The sequence below is a fragment of the Strigops habroptila genome, chromosome 4 (genome assembly GCF_004027225.2).
Source record: "Strigops habroptila isolate Jane chromosome 4, bStrHab1.2.pri, whole genome shotgun sequence".
Taxonomy (NCBI): Eukaryota; Metazoa; Chordata; class Aves; order Psittaciformes; family Psittacidae; genus Strigops; species Strigops habroptila.
Window position 1 is genome coordinate 1326598 of NC_046358.1, and position 23951 is coordinate 1350548.

Sequence of the window (23951 nt, forward strand, 5' to 3'; positions counted from 1 at the left end):
AATGGATGTGCAGCCCCAGTACCGGGTGTTCAACAGCCCCTAATGGGTGTGCAATAGCCCCTAACAGGCGTTCAACAGCCCCCGACAGGCGTGCAACGAGCCCCAACCGGTGTGTAACCCCATTACCGGGCATACAACAGCCCCTAACACGTGAGTAACAATCCCTAATGGGCGGTCAACAGCCCCTAATGGGTGTGCAACCCCACTACTGGTCGTGCAACGGCCCCTAACAGGTGAGTAACAATCCCTAGTGGGTGGGCAACCCTGTTACCAGGTATACAATAGCCCCTAACAGGTGTAACACCCCCACTGGGTGTGCAATAATCCCTAAGGGGTGCGGAACCCTGTTACCAGGTGTGTAACCTCCCTCCCAGCTTTACACACACCCCTCTCTGTGTGTGCAAACCTCTCAGTGGGTGAACAACAGCCCCACAGGTTGCTCAAGCCCTGCTCCAGGTGTACAACACCCCCCTGGGTGTGTAACCACCTCCCAGCTTTGCACACCCCCCCATGGTGTGCAACCCCTCCATGAGAGGTGCAGGCCCTACGACAGCTCACAACCCCATCACCACGTGTACAACCCCCTGACAGGGGGTACAACACCCCCCAAACACCCTCTTTCCATAGCTGGGATGTGGCACCAGCCACGTGTCCCCTCTTACCAGGGTCTGGGGGTGCTGTGACCCCCTCCATGGGTGCTGCAGCCTGGGAACGCCGATGGTGGGATCAATCCCACCTCTGCCCCCACCCATCGTTGCCCCCCACTGTTACTGAGTGACCCCCAACCCGCACAGGCAGCCCCGGGGTAGCTGTGGCCAAGCCGGGTGACACGGGCACAGCCGGTCCTGCGCCGGGGGGTGACAGTTCTGGATGCTGACATCTCATCAGGGAATTCCCTCTGTTGAAACAGCCTCAAAGTAGGTCCAAGGCCGGGAAAAGGCTCCGGGTGTAACCATGGGAAGCAGGAGTGGGATTTCTCCCCGTGGATTTACCAGCTTCAGCAACACCGACACCACTTGAGGTGAAAGCCACACACAGGCAAAGGAGCCTGCGAGGACCGGAGGGACACGGCGACAGCATCCCAGTGAGGAGAAGGGTCGGATAAACAACAGGGAATAGCAGGGGTTGGGAATGGTGGAGCCAGTCCCGGTGACAGACACCTCTCACACATCCACCTTCACCTCTCAGCATTGAATGATTTTAAAAAACTGTATATAGAAATCACCACTCGCTCGGAATTCTTTTGCCTCCGGAGCCCGACGCTGGATTCACACAATTCCTGCTCCCAGCTTCAGCGGAATCTCCTCTCCTCCCACACGTATCGCTTCCCTGCGGGCACCTTCCGGAAGAACAGGCTGTTCCCTCGGCTCATGTTGCCCTGGAAGTGGGAGATGAGCGGTGCTGGGTGAGGCAGAGCGGCTCCGAGTCCTGCGGTGGCACCCCCAGATTCCCACATGGATCTTCCCCATGGCCGGGCAGTATTCCAGCCGGACACTCACCTCCTTGTGCAGCTGGCTCCAGCAATCCAGCCACGAGGAGTAGGTGGGTGCGTAGGGAAGGAGGCCCCCAGCGAGCCTGAGGAAGGGAAAGGAGACCCACAGGGTTCAACAGGGCTCAGTGCTGGGTCCTGCACTTGGGCCACAGCAGCCCCATGGAATGCTCCTGGCTTGGGAAGCTGCTCATGGAAAAGGACCTGATGGAGCTGAACAGGAGCAGCTTGTGCCCAGGCAGCCAAGAGGCCACCAGCAGCCTGGGGCCTGTCCCAGCCCCAGTGTGGCAGCAGGGCCAGGGCAGGGATTGTCCCCCTGTGCTGGGCACTGGTGGGGCTGCCCCTCGAATCCTGGGTCAGTTCTGGGCCCCTCACCCCAAGAGAGACATTGAGGGGCTGGAGCGGGGCCAGAGAAGGGCCCCGGAGCTGGTGCAGGGCCTGGAGCACAAGTGTGATGAGGAACGGCTGAGGGACCTGGGGGGGTTCAGTCTGGAGAAGAGAAGGCTCAGGGGGGACCTTCTCGCTCTCTGCAACTGCCTGACAGGAGGATGGAGCCAGGAGGGGGCTGGGCTCTGCTCCCAAGGAACAAGGGATGGGACAAGAGGAAACGGCCTCAAGCTGCCCCAGGGCAGGGTTAGATGGAGCTGAGGAACAATTCCTTCCCCAGAGGGTGCTCAGGCATTGGAACAGGCTGCCCAGGGCAGGGCTGGAGCCACCGGCCCTGGGGGTGCTCACACACCGTGTGGCCGAGGCCTCAGTGCCATGGGTTAGTGGTGGCCTTGGCAGTGCTGGGGAATGGTTGGATGTGATGATCTTGAAGGTCTTCTCCAGCCTGGCTGATTCCATGATTCTAAGGAATTATTTCTATCGAGGATCAAGCCCTGCACTGAGCTGAACCCCAAAATGTCCCTTTGGATGCTGCACTGCACCCCGTGACCGCAGCTCTCCCCACAAGGAACCAGCCCCACGGCAAGGCTGCACCAGCTCTGACTCCCAGGAGGGTTGGGAAGGCAGTTTTGGAGCTGATCCAGTGCGGAGGAACACAGTGGCCCCCACCAGGACACCCCCCTCGTGGTGCTGGGGTCACACTCACCCGCAGTTATTGACAGCCATCAGGTTGGAGACGAGGACGAAGGGGTAGGTCAGCATGCTAGCGAAGAACTGCAAGGCACAGAGGAGCTGGTGGGCAGCAGCTCCAGTGGGCATCTCCCCACTGCCCTCCCCATGGGGAGAACAAGCCCCCACAATCCCCAGGGATCCCTCCAGGCTCTGTGTGGAGCAAGGCTGGAAGCCCACCGAGGTCCAGAGCGATGCACATCCTCCGTGGAGCATCCCCTTCCTCCATGGGCTGATCCCTGTGGAGCCAGCACCCGGCTCTGCCCCTCCAGCCCAGCAGCCCCAGGACAGGAGGGGGTTACAGGAATACCCCATTCCCTTGGGAAAGGGATTCCATTCCCTTCGCCCTCCCTGCAGGAAGGCAGCACACACACTGTACTCACTCCAGTGACTGCCTGTGAGTAGCTCTTCACCTCAGCCATGGTTGAGACCTGCAGGAGGAGGAAAAAGCACCTTCAATCCCATGCAGCTGCACTGCTGCCCCCCCAAAACAGGCCCCTGTCCCCCCCAGGGCTGCCCCTGGAGCCCCCCCAGCCCTCCCAGAGCAGGGCATGGAGCCCGTACCCCGTTCTCCAGCGCGTACGTGTTGATGAGGTAGGCCAGCATGTTGCAGAGCCAGAGCGAGAGGATGTCCCCGAGGAGCCGGGGGATGAGGCCGCTGGAAGAGAAGAGGCAGCGGGAATGTCAGCCCGGAGGGGGCCTGGATCCAGGGAAAAGCCGGGAGCAGCCGATCCCGCAGTGCCTGGGAAGGGGGAGCTCCTGGAGCGGGGATGCTGGGGCAAACGGGGAGGATACAGACCCAGAGGGACCCAAAACACCCTCGCGGTGTCCCAGGGAAGGGTTACTACCCCTTTACTCCTTTTTAGCAACCCCGAGCACTGGACATCACCCAGGACTGGCGGCTACAAGGTGGGGGCTCGCTGGGAAGCCCCCCATGGAGGGCAGGAGGGAAACCCACACACCTCGGCAGCACCAGAGAGCTCCTGGAGCCCGGTGAGACGGGAGGGCAGAGCTGGGGCCAGAACGAGGAGCAACACACACAGGTTTTGGGGAATAACACCCATGGATTGGGGGGAGCAATACCTCATGTCCCCCATTTTGTCACACCCCCCCCCCCCCAGTCCCCATGGACATCACTCACGCGAAGAAGCCCAGGATCCCTTCTTCCCGGTAGATCGTGGCAAAGGCGCTTAGTGTCCCACTGGGAGGAAGAGGAGAGTGAGGGGCACGGTTGGGGGGGCCCCATGAGTGGATGGGCAGCACCCCATGGCAGCCCCCCTCCCACAGCAGAATCCCCCTCCATGGCAGAACATCCACCCAATAGCAGACACCCCCCGGACCCATGGTAGAGAACCCCCCCATGGCATTGCCCCCCTCCATGGTAGAACAACCCCCCCATGGCAAAGTCCCCCCCATGGCAGAGATCCCCATAGCAGAAACTGCCCCCCCACAGCAGAGTCGTGTCCCCCCCCCCGCCCCATACCTGTACTTGGTCTCCCGGCCGATGAACTGCACCATGCAGCGGAGGGTGATCACTGCGGGCAGAGATGGGCACTGGGGGTGAGGGGGGGCACAGGGACACCCCAAGTGACACAGCAGTGACCGTGCCTGTCACCCAGCTCTGGGGGGCACCTACCGTGGAAGGGGTGGGTGATGAGGGTGGCAGCAGAGCGAGCGACCATCTCTCGGGAGGTCTGGGGAGAAAGGGGGTGTCAGGGGGCACACATGGAGCCCCTCGGGCCCCCCCACACCCTCCTCATCCTCCTCATCCTCACCTCCTTTAGGACCTGCTCCAGCGATGACACCGGCTCCTTCTTGCTGGTCCCAGGCTGGGGAGGGAAAGAGGCGTCAGGCAGGGAACAGCCCCCCCCAAAAGCACCAATCCCTCCCCAACACCCCTGGAAGGACCCAATTCCCCCTGGAAGAGCTCCCTGAGCTTTTCCTTGTGGGCAGGGCTTGATGCTGGGCTGCTCTTACTGCAGCCATAGGGCATGTGGGATGGAAGGAAGGAGGGACTGGAAGGGAAGGGAAGGAAAGGAAGAAGGGATAGAGGAAAAGAAGAAGGAGGGATGGAAGGAAGGAGGGATTGAAGTGGAAGGAAAGGAATAAGGGATGGAAAGGAAAGAGAAAAAGGAGGGATGAAGGAAAAGGAAGAATTAGAGTGGAAAGAAAGGAAGAAGGGATGGAGAAAAAGGAGAGATAAAAGGAAGAAGAGATTGGAGAAGAAGGAGGGATAGAAGGAAGGAGAGATTGGAGGAGAAGGAAAGGAAGAAGGGATGGAGGAAAAAGAGAAGAAGGAGGGAAAGGAGGAATTAGAGTGGAAGGAAAGGAAGAAGGGATGGAGGAGAAGAAGGAGGGATAAGAAGAAAGGAGGGATTGGAGTGGAAGGAAAGGAAGAAGGGACAGAAGGAAAGGAGGGATTGGAATGATGGATGGGAAGAAGGATTCCCCAGGGGAGCAGCAGCCTTGCACCTACCTCAGCTTCCTCAGCCTCCTGGTACTGCTGCAGAGGAAAGGGCATAGTCAGTGCAGCCACCGGGGACAGAGCAGCCGCGCCCCGCGGTGCCCCACCCGCCGGTGCCCGCGGTACCTGCAGCACTTTGCCGTGCACCACGGTGCCGATGGCGCTGGAGCAGAGGCGGGGGGCGAGGCCTTTGAAGAGTCCCGCTCTTCCATCGACCTTCACGATGTGCTTGGCTGGGGGGGGGGGGGGGGGGTCAGCACCGGGCACAGCACCGGGGCACCCCCCCCGCGAGCACCGGGGCGGCGGGGGCAGCACTCACCGTAGGAGAACAGCCCCGGGAGCTGGTAGACCTGGCGGCCGAAGATGTTCCTCCCCAGGGTGGGCGGCAGCGGCTCGTACCCGACCTGCGGCGGGAGCGGGGGCCTGCAGCCGGTACCGGGGCAGCGGGGACGCGGTGTAATCCCCCCCGGCTCCCCGTTACCGGCCGCCCCTTACCTGCACCAGCACCTTCACGTACATGAGCGGCTGCGAGAGCACCGTGAGCCCCGAGCCCAGCAGCACCTGCGAGGCCGCGTCCGCCATGGTGCCGCCGGCGTCACGGCACAGAAGGACACGGCGGCCGCCGCCGCTTCCGCTTCCGTTCCCCCCTCCCCGTCCTTCCCCTCCGGTACTTCCGGCGCTCCGCTTCCGGGCAACGGGGAGGGGCGGGCCGGTGTCACCGTGGTAACGGGGCCTAAAGGCGGCCTGCAGGCCTTGAGGGGTCGCCATGGCAACGGGGCCTGGGGGGCCCGAGGGGTCGCCATGGCAACGGGGGGGGGGGGGCCTGAAGGATCGCCATGGCAACGGGGCCGGGGGGGAGGTCTGAGGGGTCGTCATGGCAACGGGGCCGTCATGGCAACGGGGCCGCCATGATAACGGGGCCTGAGGGGCCGCCGTGGCAACGGGGGCTCAGGAGTCGCCATGGCTACGGGGCCTGGGGGGGGCCTGACTGGTCGCCATGGCTACGGGGCCTAGGGGGGTCGTCATGGCAACGGGGCCGCCATGATAACGGGGTCTGAGGGGTCGCCATGGCAACGGGACCGCCATGGCAGCGGGGCCTGCGGGCCCGGCGTGGCGGCGGGGCCCGGTGCCCGCGGGTGAAGGAGGCGCCGCCACACGCGGTCCCGGCCGTGGCACCGCTTTAATGCCGAGCACAGGCGCAGCAGCGCGGGGCGGCGCGGCGGGGCCGAACGGAGCCCGGCGCCGCGCTTGTGGCTTGGTCCGGCCGAGCCCCCGCCGTGCCGGCCCCGCCGCCGCCACCGGAGCCGGGCCCAGGCTGGGCTCCAGCCGCGCTGCTCGGGGGACGCGGCTGCCGGGAGCCCTGCAGCCTGGCCCGCGGGGCACGGGCCGGGCCGGCAGCGGCGGAGGCAGCAGCGCCGCGGCCGCGGGTCCCTGCGGCGCGGGTGGGGGCCCGGCTCGGCGGGGCAGCGCTCCTCCGGCGCACGGCGTCCCTCGCCCTCCGGCTCCGCAGCTGCTTCCTCCGCGGCTGCAAAGCGGTGCCGGGCCGTCAGCGCCCCGCGGCGTGCGGTGACCCCCGCCCGGGGCACCGCGGACTCACCGGCTGCGGCTGGACCGGCAGCGCGTCAGACACGGAGCTATCGGAACCGCTGGTGCTGGGAGGAGGAGGAAGAAGAGGAGGAGCGCCTTCAGCCAGCACCGGCACCATCACTGACACCATCACCGGCACCATCACTGGCACCAGCACCAGCGGGGCACAGCCGGGATATACCTGGACTCAAGCTCGGAGGGGGACACGTCGCTCCAGCTGCCACCAGCGCCCGGATCACGGCCCAGCCGCTGCCGCAGCAGCGCGTCCACCTCGGACAGGCACTGCTGGAACTGCGGGACACAGTCGGCATCACCGCTGGCACCGGGAGCACCGCGGGTGCCGCGGCTGAACCCACCTTGGCCGGGTCCGGGTCGCAGAAGTCGAGGAGGGTGTCGCAGAGGTGGGAGCCCAGCGCCGTGAGGTCCTGCACGGTGAAGTGTGAGCGCCTCCCGCCTGGAGGGGACACAGGGGGCACCAAACAAGCAGCAGCTCCGCGTGCCATGGCCCACCCGGCACCGACACACCGACACCAGCACCCCCGGCCCCTCACCCAGCGTGGAGCCGCCGAAAGCCGCCTCCATGGTGTAGCTGTTGGAGACCCCCAAGCGCCACATCACAACCCGGCCTGTCCCCAGCTTGCTCTTCTGCACCTTGAACTTGCAGCTGGGGAAGGAGAACTGGGGCCAGCCCCAGGGTTGGTGCCCGGACCCAAGCCCCACAGGGCCCCATGGTGGCATCTGGTGTCACCGCAGGGCTCAGTGGGGACACCGTGCCCCGGCCCCGTTGCACCCCACCTTGTCAGGGGCGTTCTTGCTGAACATGAAGGGGAAGACGCGCTGGTGCAGCCGCAGCTTGGCGCTGGCCCCGCTGCCATCACAGCCATACATGAAGACGTTGTTCTTCCGGCTGTGCCCATGGAAGTCGCAGTACAGCACCACCTCCCGCTCCGCCAGCACCCTGTGCGCACCAGGATGTGACCACCAGTACCACCACCGCAGCACCAGCACCACCTCCCCGCGCCACCCCTCACCTCTCCACCATAGCCCGCAGGTGCCACACTGCAGGGAAGGCTCTGGGCATCGCCGTTGCATAGGCCCTGTTGGGATCCCGGCCGGACAGGGAGCAGCGGGAATTACCCACCACCACCCCATCGGGGTTGAGCATCGGCACCACCTTGAAGACGAAGAGGTGCCGCAGGAGCCGCGCGTCGGCGCGGGCGCTGAGGAGGAAGTCGAGGCAGCCGCGCATGGCCCAGGAGCCGCCGCTCTCGCCGGGGTGCGCGCGGGCGCTCAGCACCACGGCGCGCTTGGGCGCCGTGCTGCAGGTGCTGGTGATGGTCAGCACGTACACGGGGTTCCCGGCCAGGCTGTGGCACAGCGCCCGCACCGCGCAGTACCGCGACCGCACCGGGTCGCCCGCCAGCGCCCGCAGGTAGCGCTGCAGCTCCGTGTAGGTGTAGGGGTAGGAGTGGGCGAAGAAGCACGTGTCGCTGTCGTGGGGGAAGCGCATGCTCCAGGAGAGGTGGAAGGTGGTTGGACCCTCGTCGCTGTCGCCACCACCGCGGTAGTAGCGGACGTCGGTGCCGACGCGGCGCCAGCCGATGCCGCGGCTCTGGGCGTCCCGCTGGGAGTAGAGCAGCGGCCTCATGCCCTCGCCATAGAGGCTCTTGGCTTTGGCCAGGTTGGCGATGGTGAAGCGGTACGGAGGGGCCCGGCGGGTGTTTTGGACGCGGAAGTAGAACCATTGGGTGTGTTTGGTGGTGAAGAGGTCCGGCCGCAGCCACAGCATGTACTCGTAGGGACCCCTGTGTGGTGGGACGGGCCATGCTGCGGCTCCCGGTGCCACCAGTGCCCCCCCTTTGTGCCCCCCCCAGCCCCTCTCTTACACCTTGACGGCTCTCTGCAGGTTGCCGCTCTCAAAGCGGGACTCAAAGAGCAGCGTCGTGTCCTGGGGACCCTCCAAGGGGGCTGCTGCCGAGGAGAGGGGCCCTGGGGCCCCCCCAACGCGGGCACGGGTGAAGCAGGAGCCTTGGGGCACTGCAGAGAGGCCCAGAGGGACGGTGATGGGCGCCTAGGGAGACTGAAGGGGCACCCATGGGTGCTGCCCGCTCCCACTACCTGGGTTGCAGTGGTAGACGACGGTGCCCTGCTCCTCGCCAAGGGTGGCCGGGGCCTGCTCCATGCCCGTGGGCTGGCAGAAGGGCTCCGGTTCAGGGGGGACCCACTCTGGGGGGGGACACACAGGACAGTGACAGGCACCACGGGCACAGCAGGGTCTGGCACACGGGGGGGGGGACACGGCAGGAGCTGCCCCTCACCGATGTGCTCGATGGGCTCCTGGATGACTTCACACTCCACAGGCCAGCGGGGAGCGGGCAGGGGCCCCCCCAGTGAGGGCACAGCAAAGAGACCCCGAGAGTCCCCCAGGGTCCCCCGGTGCTGTGCTGAGGGGACCCGTGTGCCCCGGCCGGGGGCTCGCTCCAGTGCCTGGGGGGCTGCAGGAGGACCTGGGGGAGCCCCAGTGGCAGGTTGGGGTGGGGACACCCCCAAAACCACCCACACCCCAAAGCAGGGGCAGCCCCAGGGCCGGGGGGGGGTCCCACTCACGGCTCAGCTCCTGCCCAGGACCGCGCCGGTGGCCAGGATTGGTGCTGCCCATGCTGGGCACCTCGGTGGGACGCTGCTCCGTGGGGTCCCCTGAGGTCACGGGGCTCTTCTGTGCACCCGTCTTGTGGCCTTGGGGAGAGCACGGCTGCAGCCCCACACTTGGGGGGCACATCTGGTGGCCACAGCCCCATCTTCCTACCTTGGAAGTAGCCGTAGTAGCTCAAGTGGTGACGCATGAAGCTGTCATAGGGGTCAGGGAGCAGCCCCCCCCCACCAAACCCCCCTGGAGCCCCCTCCTCAGGCTGCATCGTGGCAAGAGCTCCGGTGCCGGCAGTGCCGGGAGCGGGGACGCGGTCGCTGAGCGACCGGAGGCGCTGGGAGAGAACTGGGAGGTGCTGGGACAGGAGCCAGAGGGATTTAGTGTTCCCGGCACACAGCACAAAGGGGCCCCGCCGGCGTCACCATGAGCAACGCCAACCCCAAACCACCCACTTCAAGCACACGGCACGTCCCAAACTGCTACGGTTTATTGGACAACGGTCACGGGCAGGGTTTGGAACTGTACATCTGTAAAAAAGGAAGGAAAAGGGCAGGGAAGGACCAAGGCTCCCGCGCCTCATGTGCTCGACGCCGTTTTCCTGCGCTTGAGCCGCGCTCGCCAGTCCTCGGGCAGCGCCTCAAAGTTGGCGTTTCTCTCTGCCATGCCACTGCGGGACAAAGAGGGGTGTCAGCACCCTGGGGTGGTCCCCACCGCCCCCCTGTGCCCCACACCAGGGTTGGAGATGGGGATCCTGGTGTCCGGGGTGGGAGGAAACGTCCCTTGAGACGGGAAGCACGTACCTCATGAGCTGCTGCTGCTTCCACTCCTCGATGCGCCGCTGGGCCGTGGTCTCCCGGTCCTCCTCGCTGGAGCTGGAATTCTCCTCCTCATCCAGCTCCCGCTGGATGCTCTGCCACTTCTTCACCAGCGACGGCATCTTCGTCTTGCCCTTCTTGCCCTGTGCCAGACACACAACGTGTGGCGGTCAGGCCGGGAAGGGAGGAGAGGCACCGGGATGGCACCGGGACGGCACCGGGGGACGTGCTCACCTTGTCCTTCCGCCCCTTCCTCGGCTTCTCCTTGTCCGGCGGCGGCGGGGCCTTGGGCACGGGCGGGGGGGGTGTCTGGGGGGGCGGTGGCGGCGGGGGCTGCTCCGTGGCGCTGGTGTTGGCAGCGGGGAGGGCTCCCCGCACCGGTGCCGGCTGCACGGCGGCCGCGGCCAGGCTGACGGAGGTGGCACACTCCGAGTAGCTCATGAGGGCCGGCGCGGCGGGCGCCGTGACGCTCAGGTAGCCGGGCTGCAGCCCCAGCGGGGTGGGTTGGGGGCCCGGCCCCATGCGGAGGTTGGGGCGACCCTGGAGCTCGCCCTGCAGCCGCTGGCGGGGCCTCAGCGAGGCCAAGGGCACTGGTGAGGGCTGGTACTTGCTGGTGGCCATGAGGGGCTGGCTGTAGAGGACGGGGCAGCTGCCGATGGTGGCCGTGCGCTGCAGGAGCCCCGGGCTCAGCTCCACGGCTTTCCTCTTCTGCGGCTTGGCAGGGAGCAGCGGCGCCGGGCTGGGCTCAGCGGCAGCCTGGAGGGGAGCACGGGGTGAGGGACGCAGCCACGAGGCCACAGAGCAGCACCCTCCGTGCCCCCCCCACGTGCCGGTGGCGGCGCTCACCTGGGTGCTGCTGGCAGCAGCCGGGCGCGGGAGAGGCTTCAGAGGAGCATCCTCCTCTGTCCCCGGGGCGGGCGGCTCCTCGCCCCCCTCATCTTCCATCTCCACCTCCTGGATCTCACCGTCTTCTCCCGGCGGTGGCGGTGGTGGAGGCGGCGGCGGCGGCGAGTCCGGTGGTGGCGGAGGTGGGGGAGGCATTTCCAAAGGCAAAGGAGGTTGGAGGACCGGGACGGAAGACTGAAGCAGAGTCCAAAATGGAGTGAGCGGCATGAGAGACGTAGCAGGGACTTGGCCTGAGAAGGATTCTTTACAAAGGGAGCCTGAAGAATACACATTGACACGGGCTTGAAAACCCACGCTACGGACCGGGCTGCCTGCTCCTGCCTCCCTGCCAGGCCCTGCAGGCAGAGCTCATGCCACGGGCCCAGCATCGCCGTCCCCGGCACCGCTGCCATGCCTAAATCCAATGGGACAACTTGGATGCTTTGCTGAAGCCACCACGAGGTGGCCCAAGGAGGGATCCCAATCGCTCTAGTGCTCGCCGCGGCCTCACGACACCCCACTCCGGGGCTAAGACCCCCCCCAAAGCACCAGGACCCCCCCTCGCCCCGGCCGTACCTGCGGCGCGCTCGGCGGCATCCTCGGCGCGCTCCCCTTTGTCCTTTGGAGGTGGTTTAGGAGGACTGCTGTTGGCTTTCCCGTCGGACGTCCGCTGGCCTTCCTCTTCGTCCTCCCCGTCGGGGAATTCCCATTGGGACTCTCCTGAGCGCTCGTTAACATAGAAATAGCGTCTATGCTCCCTAAATCACAAGAAACAGAAGGAAGCTTTTAGATTCCCTTCCCCGCCACCGACACTCCGAGGCGGGCCTGCCCGCGACAGCCGCGCGCTCTCGCAGGGATTAGCCCCCTTGTGTTTGCAGCAGGGCTGCCACCTTTCCCAAAACCACTTTGAGAGGACAAGAGGTAGGAGAGACCCGGAGGCGGTTGCGCTCAGAGCTATTTGCTGGCTGCCTGAAGGTCGCCCCTGAACCCCCCCCCCTTCTCCCCGCTGCGAGGGAAGGGAAGGGCTGCGAGGAGCAGCAGAGCGACGTCTCGCCAGCACCGGGGGCTTTCAAGCACTGCCCCTCGGCTGGAAGTCGCCCTCCGAGAAGAAGCACCGGGAAGAGGCACGGGGGGAACAGCCCCAATGGAGAGAAGAGGCTGCCCCCCACTACCCCGGGGTGCACGGAGGAGGCGGCTTTATAGGATAACTCTTGGGTGTCAAACCAACACAGTGAATGCTAGAGAGAGGGAGCGGATCTGGGAGCTGAAAAACAAAAGAGCAAAGATTTCAAAACAAAGGAAAACAATTCCATCCAGAAAGCCAAATAAGACAAAGAAATGTTTGGGTCTGACCTGCTGGCAGGAGACAGAAATCTTGTTCTTCGTTCCGGCGAGGAGGTGAAGTTTGTCCTTGGGTAGAGCTGTTGGTCAGAAGAGGTGATCCAGAGATCCTGCAAAGTTCACAGAGCTCTCGCATGCGCGACCCCCCAGGCCCGCCCTCCAACAGCGCCTTCCACTCGGGAGAGTGACCACCAGCTCTGTCCGATCAGGGAGAAGCAGCTCCGTCTCTGAGCACTCCGCTTTGGATCCTCCAACTTGGGTGCTTGGCTCCAACAGCACACCGTGGGGAGTGCCGGGAGGTGTTGCTCTGCCTGCCCAGCACTGCTAACACTGAAGCTGCTCTCAAGTGTCCGAGAGGGACGGCGCCAACGTCGTCGGGTGGTGATGGTCACAAATCATGTCTGAGATGTCAGAGATGAAAGGTGAGAAAGGGAGGAGAGCTCGTACCTGTCCCAGTGGCAGGACCAGCCTTTAGGGGTGGCGTTTATTTCGTATTGTTTTAGCTGTTCGGCTGCGTCTTGGAGTTTGCGTTTGAGGTAGTTTCCATTGAGAGCACCTTCTCGCCAGTCTGCAATGCGGGTCTAGAGGGCAAGAACCGGGGGGGGGGAAGCTGTTGGAGGGAGGCTGCGAACGGCCCCCGGGGACACGGGACTTGAGGTTCGGGAGGCTCCCTTACGGGGTGGCCAGGAGGAAGCCACTGCCTCCGCGCAAAGCCATGCTCTTCCCCCCCCGTGGAGGGAGGGAAGGAAGGAAGGAAGGAAAGGAAGGAAGGAAGGAAGGTGGGCACACGGCGTGGTGCCGCCCCCAGGATCACCGGGCAGGATTTGATCCGCTTCGGAACGGAAGGCCGGAGCGAGTGAGGGGCCAAGGCTTGGTTACCTCTGTCTGCAACAGCAACATGTGGAAGTTGGAGATAGATTGTCTGTTGATGCCCAGGAACTCCAATTTATTAGTCAGAGTGTTTGCCAGCTCTCCGATCTGAAACTGCCGGGGAGAAAGGGGACAGAGTCAAGAGCCGCCCCCCGGCAGCAGCACCGGGCGCCCGCGGCCCCGCGGCTCGCTCCAGGCCATCCCGGCAAACAGGATTTGGGAAGCCCGTGCTGGGGCTGGGAGGTGCCGCCCGCAATGGGGGTCCCTGTCAGCCCAGCCTGTAAAGCCCCGCTCCCTCCTGCGATGGGGTCGCTGTGGGGCAGCAGGATGGGAGCTCCGCGGTAGCTGAGGGAGGTGCTGGGGAATCCCGGCTTCTCCGTGTGGGTCTCGTCCCAAAGGAGGGGAATAGGCTCAGCTGGCTCTGGAGTTACACTGGGAAGCGCTACATCTACTCCTCCAACTGCTTCCCAAAGGAAACGGGCTGGGATATCATTTCAGGATTCACTCCTGAGCAGAGGTAGGACCTACGTTAAAGCCTGAGGCCCACGGTGACAACCACCACTCAACCGCAGCATCCAGCGGGAGTGAAATCCCAACGTGGGCTCCGCACAGGGACAGGGGGATCCCCACATCCAGCCCCCAGCTGAGGGGAGGCATGAAAGCGGCTACGGCCCAGGAATGGGGACACCAGGAAGGGGCATCCCAATGGGAGCGCTCTAAATGTTGTGTTTTCCCTTCGCTCTTCAGCGGAGGCTGAAGGAGGTGCCCGAGGCAGGGAAATGAATTCATTCCCGTGGTAACTATGGAGAAGCCAGGGAAGCTCCCAGAGCTCCAGGGCAGGCGGCAGAGGAGGCCCTGGTGGATCCCTGCAAACCAGAGCTGCCAGAAGAGAGATTACCCCAAAGTGGTGAAGCCAATGGATGACCCGAGGAGACGGCATACCTCCACTGGCTCCAAAGGGATCCTGCGTGGGGAAGTGCCACACTGCACTGTCCATCCCAGAGCACTGGGATGGCTCGAAAGGCTCCAGGGCCACTCCTGGCCCTGCTGGGGGCGTTTTTACCTTGTTTTACTTAAAATTCAGTTAAAAACATCCTCAAGCCTCATGTGGATGCTGCTGTGCTGGGGGAGGGCCAGTGGTGTGGGGCAGGAACATCACATCTCAGCTCTCCTGGAGTTATTTTATAGGAGAGATGCAGCTCCAGTGCCTAAAGGGGATCCAGGAAGCCTGGAGAGGGGCTTTGGACAAGGGCCTGTAGGGACAGGCCAAGGGGAATGGCTTTAACCTGCCAGAGGGGAGATTGAGATGAGCTCTGAGGCAGAAGCTCTTCCCTGTGAGGGTGCTGAGGCGCTGGCACAGGGTGCCCAGAGAAGCTGTGGCTGCCCCATCCCTGGCAGTGTTCAAGGCCAGGCTGGACACAGGGGCTTGGAGCAACCTGCTCTAGTGGAAGGTGTCCCTGCCTGTGGTTGGAGCTGGAGGAGCTTTAAGCTCCCTTCATCCCAACCCATTCCATGGTTCTATGATTCTGCCGGGCAGCCCTTCCCTTCCACACTGGGAAAATAACGAAGTGGCAGGACGTGAGGGCAGGGAGCAGGTTGGCTTTTGATTTCCCATCAATAAACCACCCAGCACAGGCTGGTGCCAACGTTTGCTACCAAAAGGACAATCAGAAACCAAACTGAATGTCACAGGTAAGGAGTGAGCAGGGAATTGAAGGGACAAAGATGTCCCTGACAGCTCTGGGTGCCCTTCACCCCAAGCCTGCAGCTCCTGTGTCCCCGTCACGGCTCAGGGCATCGCTCGGCCACGGCCACACGGAGCAAAGCAAGGCTGGGCAGTGAAACCAGCAGCTGATGCTGCACAAATGCCCAGTTTGGAGCTAACAACAACTTCCACAAGTGCCCCTGGGAGAAAGGGAAGAGCGACAGGTACCAGCAGCCTCCAGAAACAGAGAGATTACGGACGAGGAGTCTTCAGCCTGGGAACGGGACGTGCCACCGGACTGTAACATGGTTATTGGTGAAAAGAGAGTCAAGACAAACACGTCCCCTCTGCCACAAGACCCAGGGCTCAGGCTTTGTACCCCCCACACAACCCCCTTTTCTTCCATGTCATGGGTTTTTCCAAGCCTTTGCTGCTGGCTCCTGCCAGGATACCGGGCTCAGGGATGAGAGCCCAGCGCTGCGCTCCCGGCAGGATCTAACCCTGGGATCTGAGGTTTAGGGATACAAGCGCCATCCCGCTGGCAGCTGGGACAAAGCCACCACCCAAAGCTCGAGTGTCCCCGTGGCTGGTGGCCTCCCCTGGGCAGAGGCAGCCAAAGGAGCCAGCACGTCCCTCCACGCTGCTGGTGACACGGACCTCGCCGACACGCACCTCCCTGCGTCCATACCTTTAGGTCTTGCTCCTCCTCTTCTATTTTGGGTGCCCCCTGCGTTTTGGCTTTCTCCTGGGGCTCCTCAGACTCCGGTTCTTTGTCTGAAATGGCATCAGTTGTTTCCATGCTCGCTGCTGCAGGAGAAGGAAGGAGAGGTCAGCTCTTCCCCCGGCACCACCAGTATATGGCCAGGCCAGGGAGCAGGAGAGGGCAGGGAAGGAGCTGGAGCCTCTTCCCTACAGGAGCCAAAGCCTGGAATTACAACGGAGCGAGGGTCACTGCCTCTGGGGTTTGGGGGGTGTGGGGGGGTCCTTCCAGGAGGACAGCACCAGGGTAGGGAGGAGGAAGAGCCTGGAGTTCAAGGAAGCACGAAGGGAGCTGCTCACCAGGCGACCACGGGGGCTCAATCAAGAGGAATTATCAGGTATTAAGTAAGTTTATAACTATCGAAGCTCCCCCAAAGTTGGCCCAACATCAGGTTTTGCCTCTGCTGCAGCGCTGCACAGTTGTGACCAATTCACTGCCCAAGCGACAGATTCCAGGAGGGAAGTTTGTGAGGGATTCCTAACGCCCTTGTGGCTAAACCCCCAAATTCCCAGTGTATCCTGGTGCTCAAAGAGCAGAGAGGTCCCTCAGTGCCCCACGGCAGCAGCTGCCCAGCTTTAAATGGATTAATTTGGGGTAACAGCTCCCTGTTCCCCTGTTGAGTGGGAAACCAGCTGCAGGGATGTGCTGCACGAAGCACAGGGAATGCCATCCCATGAAAACACCCCTTGGAGCTGACTTCATGCCATGCCTGCGCCCGGATCACACCTTAGCCCGAAGCAGACACTCCTTAGGGCCACACCAGCCCCAGTGTGGGGCAGGCACCAACTCCCTCTTCAGCAGGAAGTGCTCAGGGCACTTGTGTAGGAGCTTGTCCTGGCAACAGGAGTTGTCTCCCTCCCTCCAGCTGTGCCGTGGGGCAGGGAGCTGGACCAAAGCCTTGTGCTGGGGAGGGAGCAGCACATGTGGGAGCTGGGGGGCTGCCAGGCACAGGCTGCTCCCTCCAGTGCTGCAGCCAGTGTGTCCTGGGGAGGGCTGGAACAGGCAGAGAAGGACAGGCAGAGCAGGGTGGGATATGATTTCCTTTCCCTAAGGCAAGAAATGTACACGATGCTCCCACTGAACTGGGACTTAACACGCCTTTGATGACAGCCTGAAAGAGCAAGGGCCAGCAGAGCACCAACAGGAGCACGAGGGGTGGTTGCTCCCCATGAGGAGAAGAGCTGGAGCAGCTCTGGGGAACACCTCAACTGCCTCCAGTTTGGTGACTGTTACCAGGCAGCTCCAGAACGGAACGTGAAAGAGGAAGGTGACACTTTCCTCACAGAACAGAGTCTGGATTTACAGCGGCAGGAGGAAGGCTGCAAAGTGGCCGCTGTCACACCTCTGTGTTCCTCCTCCTGACCCTGGACACCTCGGAGCAGCTCCAGTGCCTAAAGGGGCTCCAGGAAACCTGGAGAGGGGCTTTGGACAAGGGCCTGTAGGGACAAGCCAAGGGGAATGGCTTTAACCTGCCAGAGGGGAGATTGAGATGAGCTCTGAGGCAGAAGCTCTTCCCTGTGAGGGTGCTGAGGCGCTGGCACAGGGTGCCCAGAGAAGCTGTGGCTGCCCCATCCCTGGCAGTGTTCAAGGCCAGGTTGGACACAGGGGCTTGGAGCAACCTGCTCTAGTGGAAGGTGTCCCTGCCCGGGGCCGGGGGTTGGAACTGGAGGAGCTTTAAGGTCCCTCCCAACACAAACCACCAAGTGATTCTGTGATAAAGCACCAAGTACGGACACTCTCCTATTTATTCTCCTGACAGAAGGTCTAGATTTGGGCACTCTCCCGCCTGTGCTCTTCAACTGGGCTGAAGGACAGAACCTGGCAGTGCCCATCCCAGCTCCTCCATGTGCCACAGGGGCTCCAGGACCCATCCAACCCCGCTCCTTCCCAAGGGAGCCTTTCCCATTACCTGCTTCTCCCGGTTCCGGGCTTTCCCGGCCCGTTTTGCTGGAGCCTCGACTGGCAGATTCGGGGCTGGCAGCTCCCACAAAGAGCTTCCATTTGCCCCGTTTGGAAGCCAACCTCCGGGCTGGATCCTGCGAGGCTGACTGGCTGCCATCGGAGAGCGGGCTGGAGCCGGACACGCTGCCATCGCCTTCCTCCAGGGCACGGAGCTCCGCCTGCGGGACAGCGCAGGGCCGTCAGCCTCCTGCTGCCGAGCAGCCGGGGGAAAAGGCCTCGTCGCCATGACCGAGCCCTTCCTCCTCACCTTCTTCCTCTCCAGCACCATCTCCAGCTCGAGGGTGTCCTGCTCCTCCTCCTCCTCCTCCGCGCTCTCCCCTGACTGCACCACGCTGCACAGCTCCTCCTGGAGCGTGTCTTCCAGGGGATCCCTGCTGGGCTCCGGCTCTTCGGGAGCAGCTGGAGCCTCTTCTGCTTTCACCTCCTCTTCCGGAGGTGGCTCCACTTCCTCCTTGCAGATCACCTTCCTCCTCCAACGCTCCTCTTCCTCCTTCACCACGTCAGGCAGGAGCGGAGCCAGGAGGGCTGCAGCCACCCCCTTCTTCTCCTCCTCGCTGTTGGAGAGGGCCTGAACACCTTCGTTCACCTCCTGCAGGTCAAACCCCACCGTGAGTTCCAGCACCTCCTGCCCCCCACCACAGCCCCACAGCCCACAGAGGAAGGAGCCCCATGTTGATGGGGCACCTCTTTGGGCTGCCACCCTGCCCTGAGCAAGCCCAAAGGGGCACCTACAAGCCCCGTGGCCACCAGAACCTGGTGCTGGTCCCACCTGACTGACCTTCTTCACCTCCCGCTTGGTGATGGGGGTCCCCCGGCCGACCCCCTTCTCCTGGGGGTACACTTCAGCTGCTGCCACGAAGCCACCATTGGCGCCTGCCACGGTGCTGCTGAGGAAGAGGAGGGGGTGTGAAGGGCAGAACAGGGACAACATCCCCACACCTCCCCTTGCAGGGGCTGGGGGGGGTCACCTACCTGTGCTGGTAGTGCTGCAGGCCCTGGACCTGGGTGGCCAGGTACTGGGGCAGCTCCCAGGTCACCTCGTTGCTCTGGGTGTTCCAGTAGTAGTAGCAGCCGGTGTTCTCATCCCACACCTCCTGCCAGTCACCCATCTCCAGCTCCCCCACTGCCAGGGACAAGGGACAAGGACAGGCCGTGACCCACAGCACAGCACTGACCCCAGGGGGTGATCCTGCCCCTCTGCTCTGCAAGACCCCAACTTGCAGCACTGGGTGCAGCGCTGGTGTCCCCGATATAAAGGAGGACATGGAGCTGTTGGAGCAAGGCCAGAGGAGGCCACGAGGATGCTCAGGGGCTGGAGCAGCTCCTGTATGGAGCCAGGCTGAGAACATTGGGGCTGTTCAGCCTGGAGAAGAGAAGCTGCGTGGAGACCTCAGAGCAGCTTCCAGTGTCTGAAGGGGGCTACAAGGGTGCTGGAGAGGGACCTTCATCAGGGACTGGAGCGATAGGACAAGGGGTGATGGGTTCAAACTGAAACAGGGGAAGTTCAGGTTGGATATAAGGGAGAAGCTCTTCCCTGTGAGGGTGCTGAGGTGCTGGCACAGGGTCCCCAGAGAAGCTGTGGCTGCCCCATCCCTGACAGTGTTCGAGGCCAGGTTGGACACAGGGGCTTGGAGCAACCTGCTCTAGTGGAAGGTGTCCCTGCCTGTGGCAGGGGGTTGGAACTGGATGAGCTTCAAGCTCCCTTCATCCCAAACCATTCCCTGGTTCTATGTTTCTATTGTCACCCTCCCTTTCCCCAGTGACACCCAGTTGCCCCCCAGCAGAGCCAGGCTCCCCGGGGACGGACGAGGGCCTCACCTCCAGCCAGGGAGCACTGGGTATCATACTGCCACTCCTGGGCGGGCGCGGGCTCAGCACCATTGGCCGTGCCCGAGGCTTGTCCCGAGCCTGGTTCCTTCGGCTCCGGGCGGGGAGGTGTGGGGGGACGCACGGAGGAGGACGAGGAGGAGGAGGCTGAGGCTGCTGCGGGCTCTGTGGGCTGCGGGGGGGCCGTGATGGCATCGATCTCCTGTGGGGACACAACGGCACGATGTCAGCTTCGGCTCCCGAAGGAGGTGAAGGTGGAGGCGAAGCTAAGCTCAACATCCCGGACCATGGAATTCCCGCCCGGAGCTGCACTCACCGCCAGGAAGTTGGCCAAGGTGCTGTCGATATCTGAGGAGTTATTGCCGTTGGCATCCACGGAACGGGAAGACTTCTCCGGGGTCTCCCCCTCCTCATCGTCACTGTCTGCGTAGGCACCGAGCAGGCACAGACCTCCTGGGAAGGCAGAGGGAGGGATCCTCAGCGGTGCCTCCGCATTGAAGCATCCATAGGGATATCTCCCCATGCCCAAAATCCAGAGGGAACAGCTCCCAGCCACACCGGGAATGGGAAATACCCTCCCCCTGGGGGTGAAAAACCCAACAAGGGAAGAAAACTGAGAGGAAAAAAGGATTTCCCAAGCCCAAGGAAAAATAAAAGGACTGGGGGGGGAGTATCACATCCTGCCTGAAAACACAGAGGGGGAATCACTGCTCCCAAAACACCGGTATTTTAAGTTGATATCGAGTTTATGAGGATGCTGGAGAGGGGCTTTGGACAAGGGCCTGTAGGGACAGGCCAAGGGGAATGGCTTTAACCTGCCAGAGGGGAGATTGAGATGAGCTCTGAGGCAGAAGCTCTTCCCTGTGAGGGTGCTGAGGCGCTGGCACAGGGTGCCCAGAGAAGCTGTGGCTGCCCCATCCCTGGCAGTGTTCAAGGCCAGGTTGGACACAGGGGCTTGGAGCAACCTGCTCTAGTGGAAGGTGTCCCTGCCCGTGGCAGGGGCTGGAGCTGGAGGAGCTTTAAGCTCCCTTCATCCCAAACCAGGCTGGGATTGTGTGATTTAAGAGTTAACTGTAGATAACAATAGGAATAGGGGAGGGAAAAGGAATCACTTCTTACTCCCAGCAGAAAAAATAACACACTGGCTGGAAAAATATCCCCTATCTGTATTTTTAAGGGAAAAAATTATCTTCCCCATCACGAATAACTTAAAGGGGGGATTTAACATCGCACCATCCCTTTAAAAAGCAGGGAAGTGGTGGTAAAACCTCTGTTTCCCCCCCAAAAAATAGGCGGGATCAGTCTGTAACACCCGGGATGGAAAGGATTTAAATAGGATCATCATCCTAAACTCCTAATACATGGGATCCATTCCAAACCCATAATAGATGGAAGAATGGGAGAAGGAGTGATCCCCCTGGAAACAGAACCCCAAAGCAATTAAAATGATCCCATCCTAATAATAACCCTATTTAGGAAGGGGTTAATTCACCCCCTTATAAAATAAAAGGGGAACAACCCCCCCATAGCAAATAAACACCCTAAACCACACAAACCCAAGCCAACCCCCCCCATTTATACTGAAAACGACCCAATTCCCCCCCCAAATCCCCCATTTACAGTGCAAACAACCCACTTCCCCCCCCAAACCCCCCGTTTATACTAAAAACGACCCAATTCCCCCCCCAACCCCCCCGTTTATACTAAAAACGACCCAATTCCCCCCCACCAAACCCCCCATTTATACTGAAAACGACCCAATTCCCCCCCCACACCCCCTATTTATGCTGAAAACGACCCAATTCCTACCCCAAACCCCCCATTTATACTGAAAACGACCCAATTCCCCCCCCAAACCCCCCACTTATACTGAAAACGACCCAATTCCTCCCCCAAACCCCCCACTTATACTGAAAACGACTCAACTCCCCCCCCAGACATACTGAAAACGACCCTATTCCCCCCCCAGACCCCCCATTTATACTGAAAACGACTCAATTCCCCCCCAAACATACTGAAAACGACCCAATTCCTCCCCCAAACCCCCCATTTATACCAAAACCGACCCAATTCCCCCACCAAACATACTGAAAACGACCCAATTCCCCCCCAAACCCCCCAGTTATACTGAAAACAACCCATTCCCCCCCCAAACCTCCCAATTACACTGCAAACAACCCATTCCCCCCCCAAACCCCCCCTTTATAACAACAAAACCCCCTCTTTTCACCCAACAAAGCCAGCGGGGACTGCCCTAACCCTAAAAACAAGGTAAAACCTCTCTTTAAACGCCTTTTTGGGGGGGGTTTTGCCTTGTTTCTCGTCATATCGAACATACCTGTGGGCTTAACGGCGGCGGGAGCGGGGGGCGGAGGGTTGCGGGGGGGGTCGGTCACTTCGGGTTCGTCTATAACGGGGGTAAAAGGGGTTAAACGGGGATAAAGGGGCCGGGGGAGGCGGCGGGAAGGGGGGGAACGCGGGGCTCGGCCCCGCGTTCCCCCCCTTCCCGTCGCCTCCCCCGGCCATAGGCCGCGCTGAGGCCTGGATAGGCCGCGGTAACAAAGCGCCCCCCCCCCTTCTCCATTAACACCCCCCTCCGTTACCCGGTTCGGAACCCGAGTCGGGTCCTTCAGCCGTTGCTGCCGCAGCAGCCGCCGCCTCGTCGCGGCGAGGCCCCGGCGGGGAGAGCTGCAGGATGGGCCGGCGGCACGGAGCCGAGCGGGACTTCTTCCCCATGGCGGCGGCGGGAGCGGGAGCGGCGCCTCAGGGAAGGAGGGAGGCAGGGAGGCGCGGTGACGTCAAGGGGAGGCGGAGTGACGTCAAGGGGAGGGGCTTCGGGGAGCTCCGCCCACCACTGATGGGGCTATAGGGGCAGGCGGGAGGTGAGCTATAGGGGCTTGTGCTGCCCTATAGAGCCTTGTATTGCCCTAGAGAGCCTTATCCTGCCCTATAGACCTGTCCTTCCCCTATAGACCCAGCCCTACCCTATAGACCCCTTGGGTTTATAGCCCCAGCCCTGCCCTACAGAGCCTTGTGCTGCCCTAGAGAGCTTTGTCCTGCCCTATAGACCTGTCCTTCCCCTATAGATCCATCCCTCCCCTATAGACCCCTTGGGTTTATAGCCCCAGCCCTGCCCTATAGAGCTTTGTACTGCCCCGTAGAGCCTTGTGCTGCCCTATAAACCTGTCCTTCTCCTATAGACCCATCCCTGCCCTATAGACCTGTCCTGCCCCTATAGACTCCTTGGGCTTATAGCCCCAGTCCTGCCATATAGACCTGTCCCTCCTCTATAGAACCCTTGGGTTCTATAGCCCCAGTCCTGCCCTACAGAGCCTTGTCCTGCCCTATAGACCTGTCCTTCCCCCATAGACCCAGCCCTCTCCTATAGACCCCTTTGGTTTATAGCCCCAGCCCTGCCCTGTAGAGCCTTGTGCTGCCCTATAGACCCGCCCCTGCCCTATAGACCCCTTGGGTTTATAGCCCCAGCCCTGCTGTATAGACCCCCAACCTATCCTATAGCCCCTTGTCCTGTCCTATAGACCCTTATCCTGCCCTATAGACCTGTCCCTCCCCTATAGCCCCAACCCTGCCCTGTAGACACCTTGGGTTTACAGCCCCAGCCCTGCCCTATAGACCCCTGTCCTGAGTTATAGGCCCCATTCCTGTCCTATGGCCCCATCCCACCATATAGACCCGCTCCTGCCCTATAGCACAGTGCTACCCCTTGAGCCTATAGGTCCCATCCATGCCCTGTAACATAGTGCCACCCCGTGAGCATATAGCTCTGTCCCTGCCCTATAGCCCCCCTCCAGTCCTATAGGTCCCATTCCTCCCCTACAGCACAGTGCTGACCCCTGAGCCTATAGCCCCATCCCCATGAGCCTATGGTGCCTTTGCTGCCCCATAGCACAGTGCCACCCTGTGAGCCTATAGCCCCATCCCTGCCCTACAGCACAGTGCTAACCTGTGAGCTTATAGCCCTCTTCCAGTCCTATAGCCCCATCCCTGCCCTATAGCCCCGCTCCTGCCCCTTGAGGCTATAGCCACATCCCTACCCTATAGCACCATGCTTCCCCCTTAGCCTATAGCCCCTGTCCTGCCCTAGACCATGGTGCTGCCACTTGAACCTAGAGCCCCATCCCTGTCCTGTTACCCCCATCCTGCCCTTCAGAGCTGTGGCCTCACCCTACCCTATAGCATAACCCCACCCCTAGGGGCTATATAGCCCCTTACCCTACAGCCCTCCACCTTAGAGCTCCATCCTGCCCTATAGCATGGCGGTACCCCCCAGCCCCATAGCCCAGTGCCACCCCCCCAGCCATAGCTCTGCCGTGCTGCACGCAGCCCCCTGGGCCCTATAGTGAGTTCCCTACAAGAAGGGCTGTAAGTGCAGGACCCTACAACCCCCATGTGCTTCACCCTTTAAACCACCCCCCCCAGCCCCGCTGTGCTCGCAGGGGGCAGCACCCATCCCGACACAGAC

At 62.2% G+C, this 23951-nt stretch overlaps 3 protein-coding genes across 6 annotated transcripts; all 3 read right to left on the reverse strand.

Annotated features, from left to right (window-relative positions):
• Positions 1-1176: 1176 nt before the first annotated feature.
• On the reverse strand, positions 1177-5733 carry MTCH2 (mitochondrial carrier 2). Of its 3 annotated transcripts, none has more exons than XM_030483665.1 (13): positions 5565-5733; positions 5389-5473; positions 5196-5302; positions 5082-5108; positions 4381-4434; positions 4242-4299; positions 4089-4140; positions 3747-3806; positions 3170-3263; positions 2989-3036; positions 2583-2650; positions 1500-1575; positions 1177-1378 (listed from the first exon to the last, which is right to left on the reverse strand). In XM_030483665.1, the coding sequence occupies exons 1-13, from the start codon at positions 5649-5651 to the stop codon at positions 1292-1294; spliced, it is 903 nt and encodes a 300-aa protein (XP_030339525.1). In that variant the 5' UTR covers positions 5652-5733; the 3' UTR covers positions 1177-1291. The 3 variants fall into 3 exon arrangements, with proteins under 3 accessions (XP_030339525.1, XP_030339526.1, XP_030339527.1); XM_030483666.1 differs by having other exon boundaries at positions 5082-5105; positions 5565-5721; XM_030483667.1 differs by lacking the exon at positions 5082-5108 and having other exon boundaries at positions 5565-5720.
• A 157-nt stretch (positions 5734-5890) lies between these two features.
• Positions 5891-9690, reverse strand: AGBL2 (ATP/GTP binding protein like 2). The gene is made up of 12 exons (XM_030483607.2): positions 9463-9690; positions 9264-9392; positions 8975-9163; positions 8775-8882; positions 8543-8693; positions 7688-8461; positions 7452-7614; positions 7208-7334; positions 7013-7110; positions 6838-6947; positions 6667-6721; positions 5891-6594 (listed from the first exon to the last, which is right to left on the reverse strand). The coding sequence occupies exons 1-12, from the start codon at positions 9569-9571 to the stop codon at positions 6250-6252; spliced, it is 2358 nt and encodes a 785-aa protein (XP_030339467.1). The 5' UTR covers positions 9572-9690; the 3' UTR covers positions 5891-6249.
• An 82-nt stretch (positions 9691-9772) lies between these two features.
• FNBP4 (formin binding protein 4) lies at positions 9773-22303 on the reverse strand. 2 transcript variants are annotated; one of them, XM_030483595.1, is made up of 16 exons: positions 22072-22303; positions 21807-21875; positions 19785-19921; positions 19460-19670; positions 18614-18764; positions 18420-18525; positions 17889-18230; positions 17589-17799; positions 15608-15726; positions 13224-13328; positions 12792-12925; positions 11580-11761; positions 10965-11281; positions 10353-10874; positions 10104-10261; positions 9773-9970 (listed from the first exon to the last, which is right to left on the reverse strand). In XM_030483595.1, exons 1-16 carry the CDS (start codon positions 22202-22204, stop codon positions 9880-9882), a joined length of 2988 nt encoding a protein of 995 aa, XP_030339455.1. In that variant the 5' UTR covers positions 22205-22303; the 3' UTR covers positions 9773-9879. The 2 variants fall into 2 exon arrangements, with proteins under 2 accessions (XP_030339455.1, XP_030339454.1); XM_030483594.1 differs by having other exon boundaries at positions 18420-18528.
• Positions 22304-23951: the final 1648 nt, after the last annotated feature.

Coding starts and splice junctions, on each gene's coding strand:
- FNBP4 (XM_030483594.1), bottom strand. CDS start 22,204: ATGGGGAAGAAGTCCCGCTCGGCTCCGTGCCGCCGGCCCATCCTGCAG. Junction 18,765..19,459: donor CCAGTGCTCCCTGGCTGGAG/GTGAGGCCCTCG, acceptor TGTCCCTGGCAG/TGGGGGAGCTGGAGATGGGT. Junction 13,329..15,607: donor AGGAGGAGCAAGACCTAAAG/GTATGGACGCAG, acceptor TCTCCCCGGCAG/TTTCAGATCGGAGAGCTGGC.
- AGBL2 (XM_030483607.2), bottom strand. CDS start 9,571: ATGCAGCCTGAGGAGGGGGCTCCAGGGGGGTTTGGTGGGGGGGGGCTG. Junction 7,335..7,451: donor GCAAGAACGCCCCTGACAAG/GTGGGGTGCAAC, acceptor GGCTGGCCCCAG/TTCTCCTTCCCCAGCTGCAA. Junction 6,948..7,012: donor GCGACCCGGACCCGGCCAAG/GTGGGTTCAGCC, acceptor TGTGTCCCGCAG/TTCCAGCAGTGCCTGTCCGA.
- MTCH2 (XM_030483665.1), bottom strand. CDS start 5,651: ATGGCGGACGCGGCCTCGCAGGTGCTGCTGGGCTCGGGGCTCACGGTG. Junction 4,300..4,380: donor TGGAGCAGGTCCTAAAGGAG/GTGAGGATGAGG, acceptor CTTTCTCCCCAG/ACCTCCCGAGAGATGGTCGC. Junction 1,576..2,582: donor ATGGCTGTCAATAACTGCGG/GTGAGTGTGACC, acceptor TCCCTTCCTCAG/GCTCGCTGGGGGCCTCCTTC.